The sequence below is a fragment of the Nomascus leucogenys genome, chromosome 5 (assembly GCF_006542625.1).
Source record: "Nomascus leucogenys isolate Asia chromosome 5, Asia_NLE_v1, whole genome shotgun sequence".
In the NCBI taxonomy this organism is placed as follows: domain Eukaryota; kingdom Metazoa; phylum Chordata; class Mammalia; order Primates; family Hylobatidae; genus Nomascus; species Nomascus leucogenys.
Genome location: NC_044385.1, coordinates 137,110,738 through 137,131,235, shown reverse-complemented (window position 1 = coordinate 137,131,235; position 20,498 = coordinate 137,110,738). Strand labels below are relative to the sequence as shown.

Sequence of the window (20,498 nt, the reverse complement as noted above, 5' to 3'; positions counted from 1 at the left end):
TCAGAAATCAGGTTTCTCATTCTGTATGTTAGCATCTTTGTAGAATAATCCAGATCTCATATAGACAGTATAATCAAAAATGACTCGCGTGCCTCTAAAGCTAGAGCTAATTCAAGCTGCAAAGTTCCTTTCTCCCTATTTTTAAATGTTTACATGAAAGAGGTATTTAGCACTGAAAGTTGCTTTTTGTGGTGTGTATTCTTTGGCCCAGAAATAATTCTAAGTATCTGAGTTAACCAGAAATACACCCACAAATGCATTTATGATTATGTTAATTGTGGTATTCATGATAGGAAGGAAAAGAGAAGCAGCCCAGACAGCTGCAGGGAATTTGGTTAGGTGAATCGTAATACAGTCATAGGGCAGAGGAAAGATTGTTTTGAAATTATCTGATACAACATTTATGCCATGGTAAATGAATAAAGCAAGATGTAACAGTGATTTGTTAGAATCCTTTTTGGTAAAAACACATTCTTAAACACGAGAAGCCGTTCAGACACGTGGAGCTGCTTGTAAGAAGTGAGTCTTGCTAGGATTCGGAGGCAGAGGTGCTTGTATAGCGTGTGTATGACATGGGGCATTCGCATCTCCACAGTACAGAGAATGGTAATCTTGGAAGTGAAGTGCCTATGTAGCTTTAGCTTCACATTTCTAACGCTCTCTGTATTTTGGTGTAATTATTTTACTGTATTTTGGTGCTCAGATCAAATGCCACTCTGGGACAGTGCTGACAGACTAGTCTTGAGTCTCTCAGCCTTTACATTATTTTTTGGTTAATGGAAATAGTGTATTTTTTTTTTAAATCAGGATTGTTTTAATTGTATGTTAATTTAAGAATTCGTGTTTTTTTTTAAATCTGAATTTGAAAATGGAGTTTAGAATTGTTTCCAGGTTATATAACCACTTTATGTCCTCTAAATGTCCAGAAAATTAGAATTTTTGCCATCAAGTAAATCTGTAATAGGTATCTGAAATTCCATGACCTTGAAAATCTGCACGTCAAGAAATTGTTTTGATTGTAGAAAAGTTTTTCAGTTGTGTGCTAAGCTCATTAGTGACCTGCCGATTTTTTTTTATGTGATTGTTGAAAGTGTTCAGTGCTCACACAAAATAATGTAAACTGTGTGTCTGAACACTTGTTACAGACAAAGGAATCTGAAATAGTCTTTGTTTTCTGTGCAGCTCAAAGCTTGGATTCTGCCATGCCACTCATGAATGGCGACACAGAAGACGATGCTGACAAAATGCACGTTGATAGGGAGTTTGCTGTTGTAACAGGTGGGAGTGGACAGTTTCCTGTTAGCTGCAACAACAATCCAATGGTCGAAGACACCAAACAGCAGGAGAGTGGTTCTGTTGGACCAAAAGAAATAGAAATATATACTGTGTCAGCAATGCAGACCCCCTGTCGTTGCAGGAATCAGTATGCATATTATTTCTAGCATAAGTTTTTCTCAGATGTTTTGCACTTTGTTGTCCAGTGTCTTTTTAAAAATGTTATACTATAATTTGCATATCTTGGGCAAGTTTGTAGATACAAGGATAAGTGTTTTGGGTATATTCTATGGACATGAAAAATGTAAGTGCAATCTTTATTCTGATTTGAAGCTGTTGCTTAATGTGCCTTGCTTATTTTTAATGAGGTTTGCATTTTTAATTTTCTGACATATGGCCTTTGGGTGAATATACCGAACATGCTACGGTTAATATTTTCAAACCAATATACCGCAAAGAGGACGACTAGCAGTACACGCTGAGAACTAGTAAATGTGGTTCTGACTCAGCCCGGTCACTCCAGCATGGAATCTTTTACCCAGGACTTGGTTGCTCTGGTTTCTGTGGTCTTCATTCTGAGTCTGTTAAAATGGTAAACACTGTGTTTCACAACACACATTTTATACATTAATGTTTTTAGTATATTAAAACAGTATTCCCGTTTCCAATTTTTAAAAAGCAGAAGCAGCTCAGTTCTTATAGCATTTAGAATATCTAAAATGATTTGTCCATTTAGCTATTGCGTTTTTATTCAGGTGACTACAAAAACATTTTTAGCCATTCTCTTAACATGTATTAATATTAGAAGTAGATTTTTTTAAGTTTATTATGTCTTTATGCAAATTCTTCACTAGGGATTAAAAAAAAAAGAGTATGTATATTGTTTCCCAAACCCACATAAAAAAAATCATTTGTGTTCACTAAAGTTAAAAGAAAATCTGTTCATCTTTCTGGAAGCTACAGAATTGCTGGGGTCACCTTCTTCCCAGTAGAGAAATTCAGATCAGTTAGTATATTTAAAATAATAGGTTTTCTGTAGTCAGGGGCTATTTGACCTTAGCTAAAGATCCATAACAAAACTCAAATCCTGCGTTTTTTAAAAATGACCTTGCTACCTGCTTTTGAATAGGCAGAAGTGGCCACCCTTTATTCTTCAGACATTAGTTATTTGTTAAACTTTATCCAAACTGGAACATACTTTTGAAAAACCCAGCCCATCCCGTATACCAGATGCCAAGTCCGTACACCCTGTGTTTCCCGTCATTTGATTTATGACACTCTGAGTAAACAATGCTTTAAATCACTAGAGATTACTCGAGGCTTTCCTTGTGGGACATGGCGCTCCACGTCCACTGGAAGCTTGAGGGAGCTGCCTCCACAGTCCTTTGAGAATCAGACCAAAAGTCAGGCTGCTCTCCTTTAAACACTTGAGTAACTTCGAATTTTTCTTCTGCCAAAATCATTTCCAAGAATTCTACATTTTTGAACAACTGTGTACAGCCATCTTTGCATTTTAAATGCCCCTAGTTGGAGACTCGGGAGGGTCAAGTGTCCCCACCCCTGGAAAGGGCTCGGATAGGAGGGTGCTTGCTTCTAAATCCCGATCTCTATGGGGTTGGCTGGAAGAGAAGTAGGATCTTGTCTGAAACCTCATCCCCAGCATTGTGTTTGGATGTTCGTGGGATCCGAGGGCTGGCCGGGCAGACAGAGGGCAAGTGCGCGTCTTGGCTGGCAGCTGGGAGCAGAGGAAGGGAGAGCGTTGGAGGCCGTGATGTGCGTGCTCTGCCTCAGTAGGTCTGAGGCGCCCGCTGTTGTTATGCTCAGTTTTATTAGATTCTCTGTAACAACATGAGCTTACCAACCAGCCTTGATTTTGAGAGTAAATAATTGAACAGATTTACTTTAACTGGGCACTGAAGTAAAATTCTACCTACTTTATTCTCTTAGTAAAAACTATACACACAATAAACAACTGTCAAGGTTGCCATCATATTTGAGTTTTGTCACCTAGGAAAACATTGTTTATACTTTGTTTTTGAAAAAATTCTTATGAATTTCCCGTGGGAATAACTTGTTTTATTTCGGTTTTTATTTCCTATTTAGTCCTTGAAACACTTGTTTTCTAGTCTAGGATTTTAGCCAAATAGAAAAGCTATCATTTAATTTGGGGGAAAAAAATCTGTTGTCCTATGAAGAATTTATAGCAATTATTAAACTGTGTTGCTTAAATATAAAAAAATGGATGATTAACGGAATATTTAGATAATGTTTCCATTCACTGAACAAGCCGTGATCCTTTATTGGCAGGAAGACTTGCAGGACATATCAGAAACCTCTGTCAGAGGTTTACAGGAGGTGAGATGGAGGAGAAGCCCTCTATGGGAAGAGTCACACGGTGTGTGACATGTTAGGGTAATCGGATGTATTTAAGCTGCGTCCTTATTCTAAAAGTTATTAGAACTGAGCTCTTCTAGATTTAATAACATGCTTTGCTTTGGTAGTGAAGAACATTGAGATAAAATCTAGTATTACCAAGTTAGAGATAATTTTAGATCATCCCTTATACTGTTATGTGAATTCCTGTGAACATGAATATTACTGATTCTCAAGTTCCAGTATACAGAGGAATAACTTGTCATTGCCTGTCCTGGTGTGCCCTGATGTTCCATGATGGACTTTTTATCCCATAAGAGGTCTCCCTCCTGATAGATGTCTGTATATGCAGATTAAACTACCAACATTTTTTCCAGCAAAGGTGGTTTTTGAAAGTAACCTAATGAAACCCTGGCTGCCATGGTCATTTTAATTGCTGGACTGAGAAGAAGCGACTCTACATTATGCTGGTGGCCCAGGCCTGCATGCCTGAGGACTGTTGGCTGTTACAGTTCCTTGCTGTGGTCGCCGGTCTCTCTGTATTTTGCCAGTGCTCTCATGGGGCATTTGGCAGAAGTACTACGTAGATTTCTGTGCTACTGAAAAAAATAAAAACAAAGTGGTTCCTTTTAATAGCCCTGATTTGAGACTCAGGAGAGGGTCAAGAGTCCCTACCTGATTTATGAGGAGAGAAGATTTTTTAAAAACCTCATGTGATGCTGTTGTACATAGTTCAAAGAGCTTCCTTAATTCACTTCATTTACCTTTTTTTCCATTTTCGCTTGAGAGCTAGAGAAGTTTGTGTTCTGTTGGAACCCTCTGTAGAACACTTTACACTCAGTTCTGATGGACCTTTTCAGGGGCGATTTTAAAAAAAACCGCTCTCGAAAGTAGTCTTAAAATGAGAGCACTTTATTGATGGCTTTTCAGGACTGTGTTGGTATTTTTCATGCAGTGTGTTTGTCAGCTTACATTTTTCAGTTAAGCTACCTGATGCTATTGACACGCATATGATTTTCCTATCTTACCAGGCAAATACTACTGTTAACGTTTTAATAGTAAGTCTACTTATGCACATTGATTTTACTTTGGAAAAAGAACTGGTTTAAAAGGAAAAAAAAAACTAAAATTCTTTAAAATTGTAATGGCAATGAAGCATTTTATAGTTTCTCCTCCCTCATTGGTTCTGAATTTTGGTGACAGGTGTATTTCTTAATGCAGATATGAAAAACAGTAGCTCCGTATCGAATACATTGACAAATGGATGTGTCATCAATGGACATTTGGACTTCCCCTCCACGACCCCGCTCAGTGGGATGGAAAGCAGGAATGGCCAGTGCTTGACAGGATCTAACGGAATTAGCAGTGGATTAGCCCCAGGACAGCCGTTTCCGAGTAGCCAGGGTTCTCTCTGCATTAGTGGGACTGAGGAGCCAGAGAAGACCCTGAGAGCTAACCCTGAGTTGTGCGGTTCTCTGCACCTGAACGGGAGTCCAAGTAGCTGCGTAGCCAGTAGGCCTTCCTGGGTGGAAGACATTGGGGATAACCTGTACTATGGACACTACCACGGGTTTGGGGACACTGCTGAAAGCATCCCAGAACTGAACAGTGTGGTCGAGCATTCCAAGTCCGTGAAGGTGCAGGAGCGGTACGACAGTGCCGTGCTGGGCACCATGCACCTGCACCACGGCTCCTAGAGACACTGGCCTGGCCCTCGGAAACGCAGGAGTCCTTCCTGGTAGCCAGCTCAGAATACCCATGTAGCAGCAACTTGAACGAATGTCACAACCTGTACTGTTTTTTTAATACTTCAACTTTCTGAAAAAGTAAACTTCGACAAGTTCCTAGCGACTGCTTGTTTGTGCATGAGTAGGGCATACTAAGTGCATAGATGTTTCTACAGTGAGGTGTCCTTTTTATAAGGTGCACTTTTGGAGTTTTTCTGATGCCAATCTCAACATTGTCTTTTTAATACTGTCACCAGATATTGCCATTTTTCTTTTTGTTAAAAGATTATATGATCAAGATAAATTGGGGTGGTAAATGAGGTGCCTGGTAATTTATGTCTTTGCACATGGGCATCATTTTAAAAAGCCTGCTTCCACTGTTTTCTGTAGAATTTGACAGAACACAGTTTTTCCCTATGCAAGGTACAGCCTTACAAAGATTTCTGCAGTGATTTGTGTGAAGAAGAGAACGTTTGTCTTTTTCAATGAAGCTTTGCAGATCACCACGTTGTTGAAGGTTTTAGCTGTAGACAAGGTGGTCCCTCCTTAATGATGAAGATCACTGCCTTGGGCTTCATGGAGAACAGGCCCAGCCTGGGGCTGCGTTCTGATTTATTGTTTTTATTCCACATTTCCTACTTGGTCTCTGGAAATTTTACCACACGTAACAGATTCCTTTATACGTAGTGGAAGTTACTATTTGTAGGAACTGTCAGGTCAAAATATTTAACTGACTTTTGACATGTATTTTCTTTTTCCTTATTTTTGTTTTTTGGGGTTTTCTGCTTTAAGATATATATACCACTATGTATATCCAGTTAACTGAGAGAATTTTGACTCTCTTAATAAAGCTGCATTAAGTTTTTGATTTTGTAGAAATTAGCTTTTGTCTAGGCAACTAGTGGTTATACTGTGCAAATATTGTAATGAATTTTTACTTTCTTGATTTTTGTAATAAAAATTGGTGCAGATAAAATGTCAAATGAACAAACCAGTGTTCTAAGAGTGTTACTAACATTTTGTTTTAAAACTGTCCTTCACAAATTGAATAAAAAACTCACACTCAGTTTGTCCCTGGGGTTTCTCTCTGGGCTTGGGGGCCAGCGGGGTGTGGATATCTGTGGAAGGAATGGGAAGGGAGGAGAAGTTTACTATTGTTCCATTTTGCTTATAAGATTTTACTTGACTCTTCTGACACTCTTCATACGGTGTTTTTTCCATTTTTGAGTTTCTACTTTAGTTTTATGGGCACTGTTGGTACTGAACCTCTATGAAGGAAGGATGAATTGCATGTCAGTTCAGTATTGTGCCTGGGTGCTTATTTTCATAAAAGACAGCAACTATAATGTTCTAAACTTCTTTGGTTTTAGCAAATGTTAATGTAAGCCTTTTAGGAATATGAATTACAGTTATAAATAGCATCAAAATAGCCATTCTGGCATGCCTACATATGTTATTTAAAACATTCACTACATCATGCATATTCTTGCAAAAACTTAATAGACCACAATGAGGGAGCATTACGCTTTGGAAGTTTTGCAAAAATTACAGTGAGAACAGGAAGAGAATGCATAGTGCTGTCCAGGCCACCGCCCCCCATCTTATGGCAGACACTAGTAATCAAGCTTAGAACTGAGATTTGGCCTCAGACTGATCCAGGAAGCCACCCACACTACTGAGTTTTTAAGAGATGAAACTTGATGCCTTCCCGTTTGGACTGTTTTCTAAGGTATTCCAGATGTTCTATAGTGAGTTAATTATTTGCTGAAAAACGTTAAGTGAATCCTGAAAACACAGTAAACATACTTTTGATTAGTCTTGAATTTTTGGACAGAAGATGACTGCTTAGGAACAAAAGTGTTGCATGGAACCTAGAGTAGGGCGACATCCACGCTTGAGTGGATGATTGAAGTAGTTTGTCATATTCTAGTTTAGAGTCATTTACACCAGTATATTCAGTTCTTATTTAGCGATACATAAGGAAATTGTGATGGTGGAATTGATATCATGCCTGGAATTTGCTTCAAAATATAAAAGTATGAGTGGAGCCCATGCTCCCTGGTGAGTGGAGACAAGGATCAAACACAACTGGTGCGAGCTGATGTTAAATCTGGGTGGTGGGTATGTGAAGGTGCATTAGTCTGTCTATTTTGTATTTATTTGAGAAGTTTTTTTGGGTTTTTTTCTTTAGGACTTGAAGAAAAAATGCTCTATTAAAAAATATGGTGGTCATTTTAACATTGAGAATAAGCTTAGGTTTTTCTGTGTCCACCAGAATTGACGTTTATACTGACTGCAAGAATAGCTCACTGAGTCTTAGCCTTTTTGGCCTGAAGATACTTTCCCATGCATGCATTCTTTTGTACTAGTAGAAACAATTGGAAAATGAAATAAAGCCCATTTACAGTGACACCCAAACCATGAATACCCAGGAAAATAACAAAGGATGTTCAAGACCTCTACACTGAAAACTATAAAACATTACTCAGAGATAGAATACCTAAAATTTTTGGTTGAAGTATGTGGAGAAAATCTGGCCTTACACAGATAGGTAATTGGAAAAAGGGATATTTGAACCGTATTTGCAGTTAATTGTGAGTACTTGATACCACGCCCAAACTCTGTAGTGGTCACGGGGCAGGAGAATAGGAAGTTAGGGTAACCAAGGGCTAAGGCATAAGCAAAAGAACAGCAGGTACAGCCAGTTCTAGGCAAGATTAGGCAGCACTCAGGCCACAGCCTCCTACCTGTGATAACCAGAGAGTCCCCACTTCAGCCTCTGATTGGTTGCATGCTAATCTTTCATAGGGTGCAGCCAATTGGAGGCCTCTAAAGGTCACCTAGGGGTGTTACCAAATTCTTTTAGCTTAGTAAAAACCTTAAAGGGGGGACTCTGGAGCCTGGCTCAAGTTGGCTCCCACTCTGTGGAGTGTACTTTTGCTACGATAAATCTGCGCTTTTTTTGCTTCTTTCGTTGTTTACTTCTTTTGTTGCTTTGTGTGTTTTGTTCCACTCTTTATTCAGCTGCACCAGGAACCTGGACAACTCACGGTCGAGACCTTCCATCCAGTAACAGTAGTTTCTTAAAGGCTAGTTGCAATGTGGAATCAGGATCCACATCAGTGAGCTTCTCGTATTCAGTTACTGGAGAGTCCATCTTTCACTTAGAATGGACCTTTAACCCATGCATAATTTTGTAACTTTATGCATTACTTACTTGGGAAATATTTTTTAACTGAGTTCTGCAAGTCTTTCAAATGTTGAAACTTTTCATTAATATTAAAACATTGATAACCAGCCAGGCACGGTGGCTCACGCCTGTAATCCCAGCACTTTGGGAGGCTGAGGTGGGCGGATCATGAGGTCAGGAGATAGAGACCATCCTGGCTAACAAGGTGAAACCCCATCTCTGCTAAAAATACAAAACAACAAAAAAAAATAGCTGGGTGTGGTGGCACGCACCTGTAATCCCAGCTACTTGGGGGCTGAGGCAGGAGAATCGCTTGAACCTGGGAGGCAGAGGTTGCAGTGAGCCGAGATCACACCACTGCACTCCAACCTAGGCGACAGAGCAAAACTCCATCTCAAAAAAATAAAACATTGATCACCAATAATCTCATGAAAGTCAAAAGTTGGAAGTTGTCAAGCTCATGGTACTGGATACAAGTTTTACAACATCCTGATTTTTGCTGAAAAACTCAAATTTTATCATTGGACACAAATACTGTCAGTTTTCCTTGAAGTAGAAAGCTCACTTGGTTAATTTTTTGGTTTTTTTTAAATTGAGACGGGGTCTCTGTCGCACAAGCTGGAGTGCAGTGATGCGATTTTGGCTCCTTGCAGCCTTGACCTCCTGGGCTCAAGGGATCCTCCTGACTCAGCCTTGAAGGTAGCTGGGACTACAGTCGTGCACCACCATGCCTGGCAATTTTGTTTTGTTTTGTTTTGTTTTTTGAGATGGGGTCTCACTATTTTACCCAGGCTGTCTCAAACTCCTGACCTCAAGCAATCCGCCCACCTTGGCCTCCTAAAGTGCGGGGATTACAGGCTTGAGCCACTGCATTACAACCTGGTTATTTTTTTTTAAATCACATAGCTTGTCAATCATTATTTCAAATGAAAATGATGTTTCTGAAAAAGTGACTGGATACACTTATCGCACAATCAGCCAGAGACGTGCTTTTCCTGGAGACAGCCGTACACAACAAATCCTTTACACACACTTCCCTGTACATCACACAGAACGTGTGCCATCAAAATTTACTCATTTTTACAGCATTGCGGGCGTTCTTAAGTGAAATTGGCTTTTTTCTTTTTTTTTTTGACTGCACAGCAGTGAAGAATATAAAGGTGATCAGGCCAGGCCGGTTTTTGCTAAGGTGCTAGTAGCTTTACCCACCGTTTCTTTTGAACCCTCAGTGCAGAAGTCAACACTGAAAAAGGCAAATCACATCTTGGTAATGAGACCGTTTTGATTTTGGGGACCCCCTGAAATGGGGTCCTGGGGACCCTGGGGTTCTGCAGGCCACAGTGAGAACTGCTGGAATGTTTCGAATGATGAGATCTAAGCAACTAGTGATAAATACTGGAAAATGTAGACTGGGTATTCATTGAATTACCCTTTTTGACTTTTCCATAGGTTGGGTTTTTGGGGTTTTATTAAGGAAGAGAAAACGGGAGAATAATTTGGAGACAGAACATGGGAAACATTGAAGAGTTTCCCGGAAGCGGGGAGCCATCGGGAGGGCGGGAACCGGGGGTGGGGCGCGGGCGCGGGTGGAGGGGGACGAACCATCAGGAGGGCGGGAACAGAGAGAGAGGCGCAGGTGCGGGTGGAGGGGGCTGAGCCGGGCGGTTCCGGCGCGGCTCTGCTTGGGGAACTGCAGCCAGGGTTGGGGGGAGGCCGTGGGTGGGATGAGCCGGGGCGGGTGAGGGGTTCCGGGGCGGTGGGAGGGTAGTGGGGGCTGCGGCAGGGCAGGGCTGGAGCTGGGGGCTGGAGGTGGGCACCACCCCAAGAGTCTGCACTGAGCAACGGTAAAAGTGACCCCGGACACAGCTGCAGCCAGGGAGACCCTGAGTGTGCGTGTGAGGATGTGTATCAGTGTGTGCAAATGCATGTGAGTGAGCGAGCATGAGGATGTGTGTCCATGTACGGATGTGAGTGTGCAAATGTGTGCAAGGACTGTTGGACCATGTGAGAGTGTGTCAGTGTGGGAATGTGGGGGGAATGTGGAGGGAAGTGTGTAGTTGGGAATGTGTGAGTGTGCAAATGTGTGTATGAGAATGTGAAGGGAAGCGTGAGTGTTGTGAGTGGGAATCTGGTGTGTGTGTATGTATGAATGTTTATGTGTGAATGTACGTGATGTGTGTGGATGTGTATGTGTGCGCACGTGTGAATGTTGATTTGTGTGACTTGTGTGTGCAGATGTGTATAAACGTGTGATGCATGTGGATGTGTGTAAATGTGTGTGGCTGCTGTTCATGTGTGCATGCTGTATGTGTGTGACGTTTGTGAATGTGTGTGTGCAGGTGTGAAAGTTTTATATGTGTGGCTAATGTGCATGAGTGGTAGTGTGAGACTTGGGTTATATGTGTGCATGTGTGAACGTGTGTGGCTATTGTGCATGTGTGGATGTGTGTGAATGTTGCATGTGGGTGTTGTGTCGAGGTGTGGGCATGTGTGTGAATGTGACTTGTGTATCTGTGGATGTGTGGATGCAGGTGTGTGAATGTGTGTGACTTGTACATGTGTGGATGAATGTGTGTGCGTGTGTGAATGTTACGTGTGAGTGACTTGTGTGGGTGTGGATGTGTGTGAATGTATGCATGTGTGTGAATGTCTGACGTGTGTGTGTGAATATGTGTGTGACTTGTGTGGGTGTGAATATATGCATGTGTGTGAATGTCATGTGTGTGATGTGCAGATAGGGAGAATGGATGGAAGAGCAGGCGCTTGGCGAGAGGGGAGGGAGGAGGATCAGAGGCCATGGGGAAGGGCGGAGGGAGCCTAGGAGAGGCCACGGGGGAGGGGAGGGGCGGAGAGGCCATTGGGGAGGAGAGGCCGGGGTGGGGGGCCCCTGCACACCGTGAAGAGGCCCCTGAGGGCAGCTCGGCCTCCTGCTGGGGGACAGGAGGGAAGCGTCAGGGTCGGCTCTGGCGGGAAGGCCCAGGCAGTGCAGAATCATGGAGCTCAGGGGCCCTGCTGGGGTCCGCTCAGGAGCCTAGGGGCCTTGGAGAGGTCTCAGGAGATGGGCAGGGGGGGATGGGGCTGGAAAGGGGACATGTGGACAGAATGGGGTCGGAATCGGAGTCTGCCGGGCAGGAGTCACCGGGAAGGTGGGCATCTCAAGCCCTGGAGAAGCTTCCAGTCCGCGGAAAGGGGAGAGGACTGGAGCTCCTGGGTGTCTGGGGCGGGATGTGGATGGGGTCACATTTTTCTCTGTTGAGAATAGCACGCGCGAGGCGTGGGCTCGGGCTCTGAAGGTTTGCAGGGTGGGGAAGGGAGGCCGGTGAAGCTCTGAAACCATCCCCGAGGGGACTCTGAGTGACCACTTTGTGTTCAGTCCGCAGGGAGAGCTGAGGACGAGGCGGAGTCCCCACAGGTGAGGGCCGGGTGAAAAGCCCTACAGCTGCTGCGTAGCTAAGCCTCGTGGCCAGGCAGGGAAGGGGTAGGCAGAGGGGGGGCGCCATGGGTCCCCCAATTCTCTGGGCATTCAGCAGAAAAACCGTCAGGGCTCAGCCAGGGAAGCTGAACTAGAAGTTTCTAACCTGTGCAAGCAGAGCCACACAGGTCAAGAGGACTCAGGGAGGTCCCAGGGCTCAGGGAGGAGCTGCGGGAAGTGCAGGCTTGGGAAAGGGGTCTCCGCCTGGAGTTCAGGCCTCATCCCAGTAATGGTCACAGCCCTCATCCCAGTAATGGTCACAGCCCCCAGATGACCAAGTGCCCCAGTACCCAGGCAGGCAGGTCCACAGTGCAGCAAAGAGGGATGTGCCTCTTGGGCAAAGTCTGGCAGAGGCTGGGGGGTGGGTACCCGCCCAGTACCTGTGCTGGAAGGTCACCTCGAAGGGGTCCCCAGGCCATGGCCAGGGCTGCAGTGTCCCCAAGGTTAGAGCTGGTCAGTGCAGCACCCGGCATCCCCCTCAAAACACAGCACTGACAGCAGCAGCAGAGCGTTGAGCTGTGAGGCAGGACATCCTACCTGGGGAGGAGCCTCTTCCTCGGGCTCACGTTCTCAGGAGATCACAGTGCAGTTCAGCCAGGGCTGCAGTCTCATCTGAAAGCTTCCCTGTAGCCTCTGCATCCAAGCTCATGCACATGGCTGGCGACTGGACCCAGCTCCCCCCGCGTCGCTGAACTAAGGGCCTGAGTTCTTTGATGGTTGTTGGCCTAAGGCCACCCCAGCTCCGTGCAGGGGAGGGCAGGGGCCTCTCCACCAGGCACCCTGAGGAGTGCTCACGCCCTGCAGGGAGAGGCGGGAGGGCTGGGGAAGGGCAGAGGACACATCAGGTTTTTCATTTTATTGCCTTTTTTTTTTTTTTTTTTTTTAACAGGAAGATCTCAAGCCAACTACGTTCAGCAAGTTTTCTTAAGAACAAAGTAAGAAAGATAAACTAGAACAGCCCTGCTTGGCTTATCCCGACCTTGCCTTAACCCTCCCTTCCCTGCCGTCTTTCTGTGGCTCCCCTCTGCCAGGTGCCCCCTGAACTTTAAGATTCCAGGATGGTTTGAGAACAACTTCGATTTTTCTGTTTTCCCATTTATGAAGGCTACTGTGCTCTCACCAGTGAATTTAATTACAAGGTTTTTAGAAACAGCTACAAAAAATGCAACTCAGATGCATCAGTTAATCAGTCCTATTCCCTGTCTGCTAAAGGATGTCTTTTCATTACCATCATCCGATGTACGGCTTTTCTGACAGTTCATATAATTCAAGATAATTGAAGCCAATTTTGCAAGCAAAACGACAGGAACCACTACATGAAATAGCACATTAAGTCTCTGATTCATAACAATGGCACTATTTCCTTAGTGGTTTTAAAATTCTCTTGGCTGGGCGTAGTGGCTCACACCTGTAATCCCAGCACTTTGGGAGGCCGGGGTGGGCAGATTGTTTGAGCTCAGGGGTTCAAGACCAGCCTGGGCAACAACGTGAGAGCCTGGGCAACAACGTGAGACCCTGTGTCTACAAAAAAATACGAAAATTAGCTGGGCTTGGTGGCACATGCCTGTAGTCCCAGCTACTTGGGAGACTGAGGTGTGTCAATTGAGAAAAATGACAAGGCAAGTCTCAATCATTTTAGGAGGTTTATTTGCCAAAGTTAAGGACGACCACCCGGGAGACAGTCTGTACCTTTCTCTGAAGATGATTTTGAGGGCTCCAAATTTAAAGGGGAAAGGGTGAGATAATGACAAGTACACAATTTTCATGTAAGAGGCGGGTAGAGAAAAATAGTCATGCCTTTGGCTCATTGAATCTGCATTATTTTTATACAAGATGACTTAGACAAATGGGGCAGGGGAACAATCAGGTATGCATTTGTGTCTGGTGGGCAGAGGTTGACTGCACCTGTAAAGATGAGCTATCAATTTGCATTGCCATGGTGAAATCTTAACAGAAACACCTTAAAGATCTCAGAGCGGCCGGGCGCGGTGGCTCACGCTTGTAATCCCAGCACTTTGGGAGGCCGGGGCGGGCGGATCACGAGGTCAGGAGATCGAGACCACGATGAAACCCCGTCTCTACTAAAAATACAAAAAATTAGCCGGGCGTGGTGGCGGGCGCCTGTGGTCCCAGCTACTCGGAGAGGCTGAGACAGGAGAACGGCGTGAACCCGGGAGGCGGAGCTTGCAGTGAGCCGAGATTGCGCCACTGCACTGCAGCCTGGGCGACAGAGCGAGACTCCGTCTCAAAAAAAAAAAAAAAAAAAAGATCTCAGAGCTCACTAGGAATTTCCTTGTGGACAAAATATAGGGGAGGTGTGTAGCTTTTCATCTTGCAGCATCTTATTTAGGGGCAGAAAGGGGAGGCAGGTTTGCACGACCCAGTTCCCAGCTTGACTTTTCACTTTGGCTTGAGTTTGGGGGCCCAAGATTTATTTTCCCTTCACAGGTGGGAGCATGGTGTAAGCCTGCGAGGCAGGGTTGCAGGGAGCCGAGATCATGCCACTGCACTTCAGCCTGGGTGATAAAGTAAGATCCTGTCTCAAATAAAAGAAAAGAAAACAAAAAAACCTCTCTCTGGAAGAGAAAGGAGGGACTGTGAAAGCAACCGAGGGAACAGGCAGCTTTCATTACCAGCAGCATGGGATTCTCGCCCAAGGCGGGGAAAACACAGGAGTGAAATGACAGCTATAGAAGTACACTCCACAGGCTGCATAAAAAGGACAAAAACAGTAATATACACACCAGTAAGGAACGGCATTGGCATGCTCCGCCTCCTGTGGGCAGCCTGGGGATGAGGTCATTTTCCAAAACAGGGAGCTGGTCAGCATTTTCCATGCCCAGGGCAATGGCTGGCGCCGAGTCAGTCTAGGAGCAGAAAGACTAGCAATCCTGGAGGAGGAGCCACGTCAGCGTGACTCACTCAAGCAACGGCAAATTCTCACAGCAACAACATGAAACGCCCACCAGGGTTATGACTGTGGGAGCAAAACTGACCGGAACCTGCACGGTGCGTGCACTGCGCACCCTCCCGGTTAACAGCCCCACGGCCCGAGAGCTGTTCTTTGCATGAATTTCTTCTGTTAAAGCAGCTCGTGTGGCTTCTGCACCCTGGTGGAGCCAACACACGTGCCTGTCTTGGAGGTGAGGAGTGAGTGAGTTCTCACCAGCATTTGACGCTGACCTTCCGGAAACATGGTGTCCCTTAGAGCCTGCAGCCTGCCGGGACAGAGCCACCCTCTGGTCCTCCTGTTGGAATGTCGGTGTTCTTGTCTTTCAGGCGACATCTGCCAAGCACAGGTTGTGTAAGGAAACCCGTTCTGTCGTGTCTGCCGGGGCCCAGGGCGGCTGCTGTGCAGGAACCAGCTTTTGTGGCCCGCGGAGGGATCTCAGTCTGGGGTCTCGGCTACTCTGCGGCCCGGGGCGCTGGAATTTCCCTGGGGCCCATGGAGCGAGTGCCTCTCTTTTCCCCATGAGGCCTCAGCCAGGAGGAGGTTCGGGAAGAAAGGAAAACACAGGTGGGGAGAGAGAAGGGCGGCCCGAGAGGTACCGCGTCATTAGTGCTGGTGGGGAGAGGCGGCTCCAGCCCGGCACTGCTGTCCTTCCGAGGCGTGTTTCCTTTTTATTCGGAGGAAGAGAAGCAGAGGAACACGTCATGGAGGCGGACCGAGTGGAAGGAGCCAGGGATGGCGGCAAGCAGAAGGAAGTGTGTTTTGTCCCCATCCAGGGAAGCTTTTGTTTCCTGAGACTTCCTCGCGCACGTCTGGTGGCTGCCCTGGACGTTCATGGACTTTTGTTTTCACTCAGATTTTGTGGTTCACGTGACACAAAGCATGAGGACGTCACTGGGCGAGAGGGCCAGGTCACCCCACTGCCGAGGGGCACGCCCCAGCTGTGTGCACCGCTAGAGTGGGCTTGTCCAGTCCTCAAACACAGGGACAGGATGTGCCCATCTCATGTAAGACGTGAATAATAGTAGAAATTTCTGTATTATCCTCACCATTTTCCTGTAAGCATAAAACTTCTAGAAATTTTTTATGAGCACACTAATTCCTCACTTAAGGTCGTCATTAGGTTCTTGGAAACGGCAACTTTAAGCAAAAGGACAGACAGCAAGTCCTCAAATAACATTCTTTCCTTCAACATCATTTCATCCTAAGGAGAAAAAATGGATTTTGTTACATGTCCTGGTTCATTTCCAAGAACAAGGTGGGCATGGAATTGACCAAAGGTGGAAGGAAGTAGGTGTGCGGCTCCGTCCTGGCTGTGCCGCTCCGTCCTGGCTGTGCGGCTCCGCCTGTGGACTGATGCGGACGGACAGTCAGGAACTCTTTCAGGAGAATGTGGGTGGCCTGCCAATGGGACCTATTCCAGAGGTCTGAGAAGAAACTGTTGTTTAACCTAGAATCCTGCTAGGAATCAAACTAGCTTTGACATGAAAAGGAAAAAGAATGAGGACTCTGAACAGGGAGAGACTCAGAACAATTCTTACCCACTCATAGTTTAGGAAATAATCTTACAGCATGTGCTCCACCAGGGTCACCAACTGTCCCAATTTGCTTGGGACTGAGAGTTTGTTTGTGTTTGTTTGTTTGTTTGTTTGTTTTGAGACAGAGCCTCTCTCTGTTACCCAGGCTAGAGTGCAATGGCGTGATTTTGGCTCACTACAACCTCCATCTTCCGGGTTCAAGTGATTCTCCTGTCTCAGCCTCCCTGAGTAGCAGGGATTACAGGCACCCACCACCATGCTGGCTAATTTTTCAATATTTAGTTGAGATGGGGTTTCACCATGTTGGCCAGGCTGGTCTCGAACTCCTGACCTCAGGTAATCCACCTGCCTCAGCCTCCCAAAGTGCTGGGATTACAGGCATGAGCCACCGTGCCCAGCCTACTGAGGGGGTTTTATGGACATGGAAATTTTAATGCTAACACTAGGACAGTCTCTGTCAGACTGAGATGATGGTCACTCTGGCCAAATACCTCCACCACTGCCCCGCAACATCCATAATAGCAACAGTTTGAGTAAAGACACAAGTACCACTTGCAGTCCAAATACTTGAGTGTGTAAACGGTGCGTTGGGTGCGCACGGCGGTACCCAGAATCTCCAACTAGCTCCTCGTGAGCTGTGTGGGGCATGCAGGGAAGGAGGCAAAGCTTCCTGCCTGTCTGGGGAGGCTGTGGGCTCCACCTCTGCAGCATTTGGTAGGAGACCAGTGTTCACGCAGTTGTAGTAATGCACGTGTAGTTTAGGGTTTCTTTGGGACTCAACTACGGACAAAGCACGGAACTCAGTTGTCTCTGTAGAAAAGGGTGGCCTGTCACCCGGTACCAGGTGAGGGGAGTGTGGCAGTGGCAAGAGCACCTGGTGGTGGCCGAGAGGAGGCACGGAGGAGAGTCAGGGTACCGTGCCCTCATGGAGTGAGTGTGGAAGACAAAACAACAGACGCGGTTGTAATGACATTACTTTATTTGGGGTTAAATTAAGGTGCACATCACAGAAAATCCTCAAACCGCAGGGAATGAAATGGAAGTTGTTTCTCTCTCGTAAAACAAGTCTGAAAGCTGCAGTGTCATCAGATCCACGGCCCTGCATCTCTGCCACACCCCACCATGCACCTCCAGTCCTCCCGGCCTGTGGCTTCCAGAGCTCCAGGAACTCGGGAGAGACAAAGACACTGGGATCTTCTGCCATGGAAGCAGAGAGGGATGCTGGGGAAACACATGGGCACTCGCTGCCACAAGTGCCTCCTGGAAAAGCAAAACCCAGTGCCATGACTGCCTCCCTCCGGCAGCACCAGCACGAGTGAGCCAGATCCCCACCTTTGATCATCAAGCCTCAGAGGTAATATCTGAGGTCGACAGATCAAGAACTAGAGATAAAAGCAAACCAGGCTGGTGGTAAAGAGGAGGAATGACCGCAAGATGCCTCTGAAAAGTGGGACTATGGGGAGTCTCCTCTTGGTTTCTGGTTGCACATATGAATTTGTTGAAAACTGAATATATTAAGATGTGAGCATAGGGGTTGGCAGCCTGTGGCATGGGGAGGTGGGGGAAGTAGACAATCTCAGGCCAGGGTGGGCTGGAAAGTGGTGCCAGCTGGAGAACAGTAGGTTAACATCTACCCCCAGTGACGACATTCAAACCTTCATCCAGCATCCACTTCCAGGGGACATTTTCACAGAAACATTTATGAGAGCACACAAAATATACAAAGGATGACAAGGGTTGAACATTGTTATGACAAAACATGGGAAGCAACTTAAATGCCATCCGTGGGAAACGGTCTAGTGGTGGAGCTGCGGGGCTGTGGGATACTGTGGGTAGGTGAGAAATGGAGAGGCGTCTCCAAGCATCAGCGGGATAAGACAGCTCTATCTGCATTTTCAAAGGAGAAAAAGAACAAGCCCCAAGCTGTGCATTTACACAGGGACATGAGTGCATCCATCTGTAATGCGTCTGTCACCCCACACCAGGAGGGGTTAGCTGTGCATGGGGAGAGGGTGAAGAAGGGCTTTCACCTGGTGCTAGACTGCCTGGGTTCAAATCCTGCTCCTACTTAGTGCTGTGCAATTTGGGCAAAATACCTAAACCTCTCTGTGCTTTCCTTTCCACCTCTCTGAAGCGGGGTCTGTGACAATGCCCACTCCTCATTCGTAAGATGGTGGTGAGGATTAAATGAGCTGATGCCCTCACAAGGTGTTTGTCCACCAGTGATAGGGTTTGGCTGTGTCCCCACCCAAATCCCATCTTGAATTGTAATCCTCATAATCCCCACGTGTCAAGGGAGGGACCCCGTGGGAGGTGATCAGATCAGGGGGATGGTTTCCCCCATGCTGTCCTCATGATAATGAGTGAGTTCTCATGAGATCTGATGGTTTTATAAGGCAGTTCCCCGCTCTTACATGCTCTCTCGCCTGCCGCCATATAAGACATGGCTTTTCCCTTTCCACCATGATTGTAAGTTTCCTGAGGCCTCCCCAGTCATACAGAACTGTGAATCAATTAAGCCTCTTTCCTTTATAAATTGCTCAGTCTGAGGTAGTTCTTTATAGCAGTATGAGAATGAACTAACACAGTGAATTGGTACTGTGGAGAGCAGAGTACTGCTATAAAGATACCTGAAATGTGGAAGCAACTTTGGAACTGGGTAACAGACAGACATTGGAACAGTTTGGAGGGCTCAGAAAAAAGACAGGAAGGGCCGGGCGCGGTGGCTCACGCTTGTAATCCCAGCACTTTGGGAGGCCGAGGCGGGCGGATCACGAGGTCAGGAGATCGAGACCACGGTGAAACCCCGTCTCTACTAAAAAATACAAAAAATTAGCCGGGCGTGGTGGTGGGCGCCTGTAGTCCCAGCTACTCGGAGAGGCTGAGGCAGGAGAATGGCATGAACCCAGGAGGCGGAGCTTGCAGTGAGCCGAGACTGCGCCACTGCACTCCAGCCTGGGCGACAGAGCGAGACTCCGTCTCAAAAAAAAAAAAAAAAAAAAAAAAAAAAGAAAAAAGACAGGAAGATGTGGGGAAGTCTGGAACATCCTAAAGACTTGTTGAATGGTTTTGACCAAAATGCTGATAGTGATGTGGACAATAAAGTCCAGGCTGCGGTGGTCTCCGATGGAGATGAGGAACTTCTTGGGAACTGGAGTAAAGGTCACTCTTGCTATGCTTTAGCAGAGACTGGTGGCATTTTAGCCCCTGCCCCGAGATCTGTGGAACTTTGAACGTGAGAGAGATGACCTGAAATTGGAACACATGTTTACAAAAAAGCAGGGCATTAACATTTGGAAAATTTGCAGCCTGACAATATGATAGAAAAGAAAAACCCATTTTCTGAGGAGAAATTCAAGCTGGCTGCAGAAGTTTGCATAAGTAATGAGGAGCCAAATGTTAATCACCAAAACAATGGGGAAAATGTCTCCAGGGCATGTCAGAGGACTTTGCAGCAGCCCCTCTTATCACAGGCCTAGGAGGGAAAAATAGTTTCATGGGCCGAGTCTAGGGCCCCACTGCTCTGTGCAGCCTCTGGACTGGATGCCTTCTGTCCTAGCTGCTGCCACTCCAACTCCAGTCATGGCTAAAAGGGGCCACATACAGCTCAGGCTGTTGCTTCAGCGGGTGCAAGCCCCAAGCCTGCACAGAATTCAAGAATTGAGGTTTGGGAACCTCTGCCTAGATTTCAGAAGAAGTATGGAAACAGCTGGATGTCCAGGCAAAAGTTTGCTGCAGGGGTGGAGCCCTCATGGAGAACCTGTTAGGGCAGTGAGGAAGGGAAAAGTGGGGCTGGATCCCCCATAACAGAGTCCCCACTGGGTCACTGCCTAGTGGAGCTGCAGACACTCAATGCCAGCGTAAAAAAGCAGCCAGGAGGGGGGCTGTACCTTACAAAGCCACAGGGGTGGAGCTGCCCAAGACCATGGGAACCCACCTCTTTCATAAGCGTGACCTGGATGTAAGACATGGA

The 20,498-nt window shown here is 46.2% G+C and overlaps 2 protein-coding genes across 3 annotated transcripts in view; both read left to right on the top strand.

The window, feature by feature from the left end:
* ANKRD10 (ankyrin repeat domain 10) overlaps positions 1-6,441 on the top strand; it is a 36,595-nt gene extending 30,154 nt beyond the window's left edge. The window contains exons 5-6 of one of the 2 annotated variants that reach the window (XM_030813696.1): positions 1,183-1,278; positions 4,870-6,441. In XM_030813696.1, the coding sequence (XP_030669556.1) occupies positions 1,183-1,278; positions 4,870-5,345 (572 nt within the window). In that variant the 3' untranslated portion in view covers positions 5,346-6,441. Of the gene's footprint in view, positions 1-1,182; positions 1,424-4,869 lie in introns of both variants that reach the window. The other variant, XM_030813697.1, reaches the window with a different exon arrangement.
* Positions 6,442-15,508: 9,067 nt separating this feature from the next.
* LOC101178133 (putative uncharacterized protein encoded by LINC00346) lies at positions 15,509-16,005 on the top strand. Its single transcript, XM_012506948.2, is given in 2 exon segments — positions 15,509-15,931; positions 15,934-16,005. Coding segments are annotated over 2 exon segments (495 nt in total).
* The last annotated feature ends 4,493 nt before the right edge of the window (positions 16,006-20,498 follow it).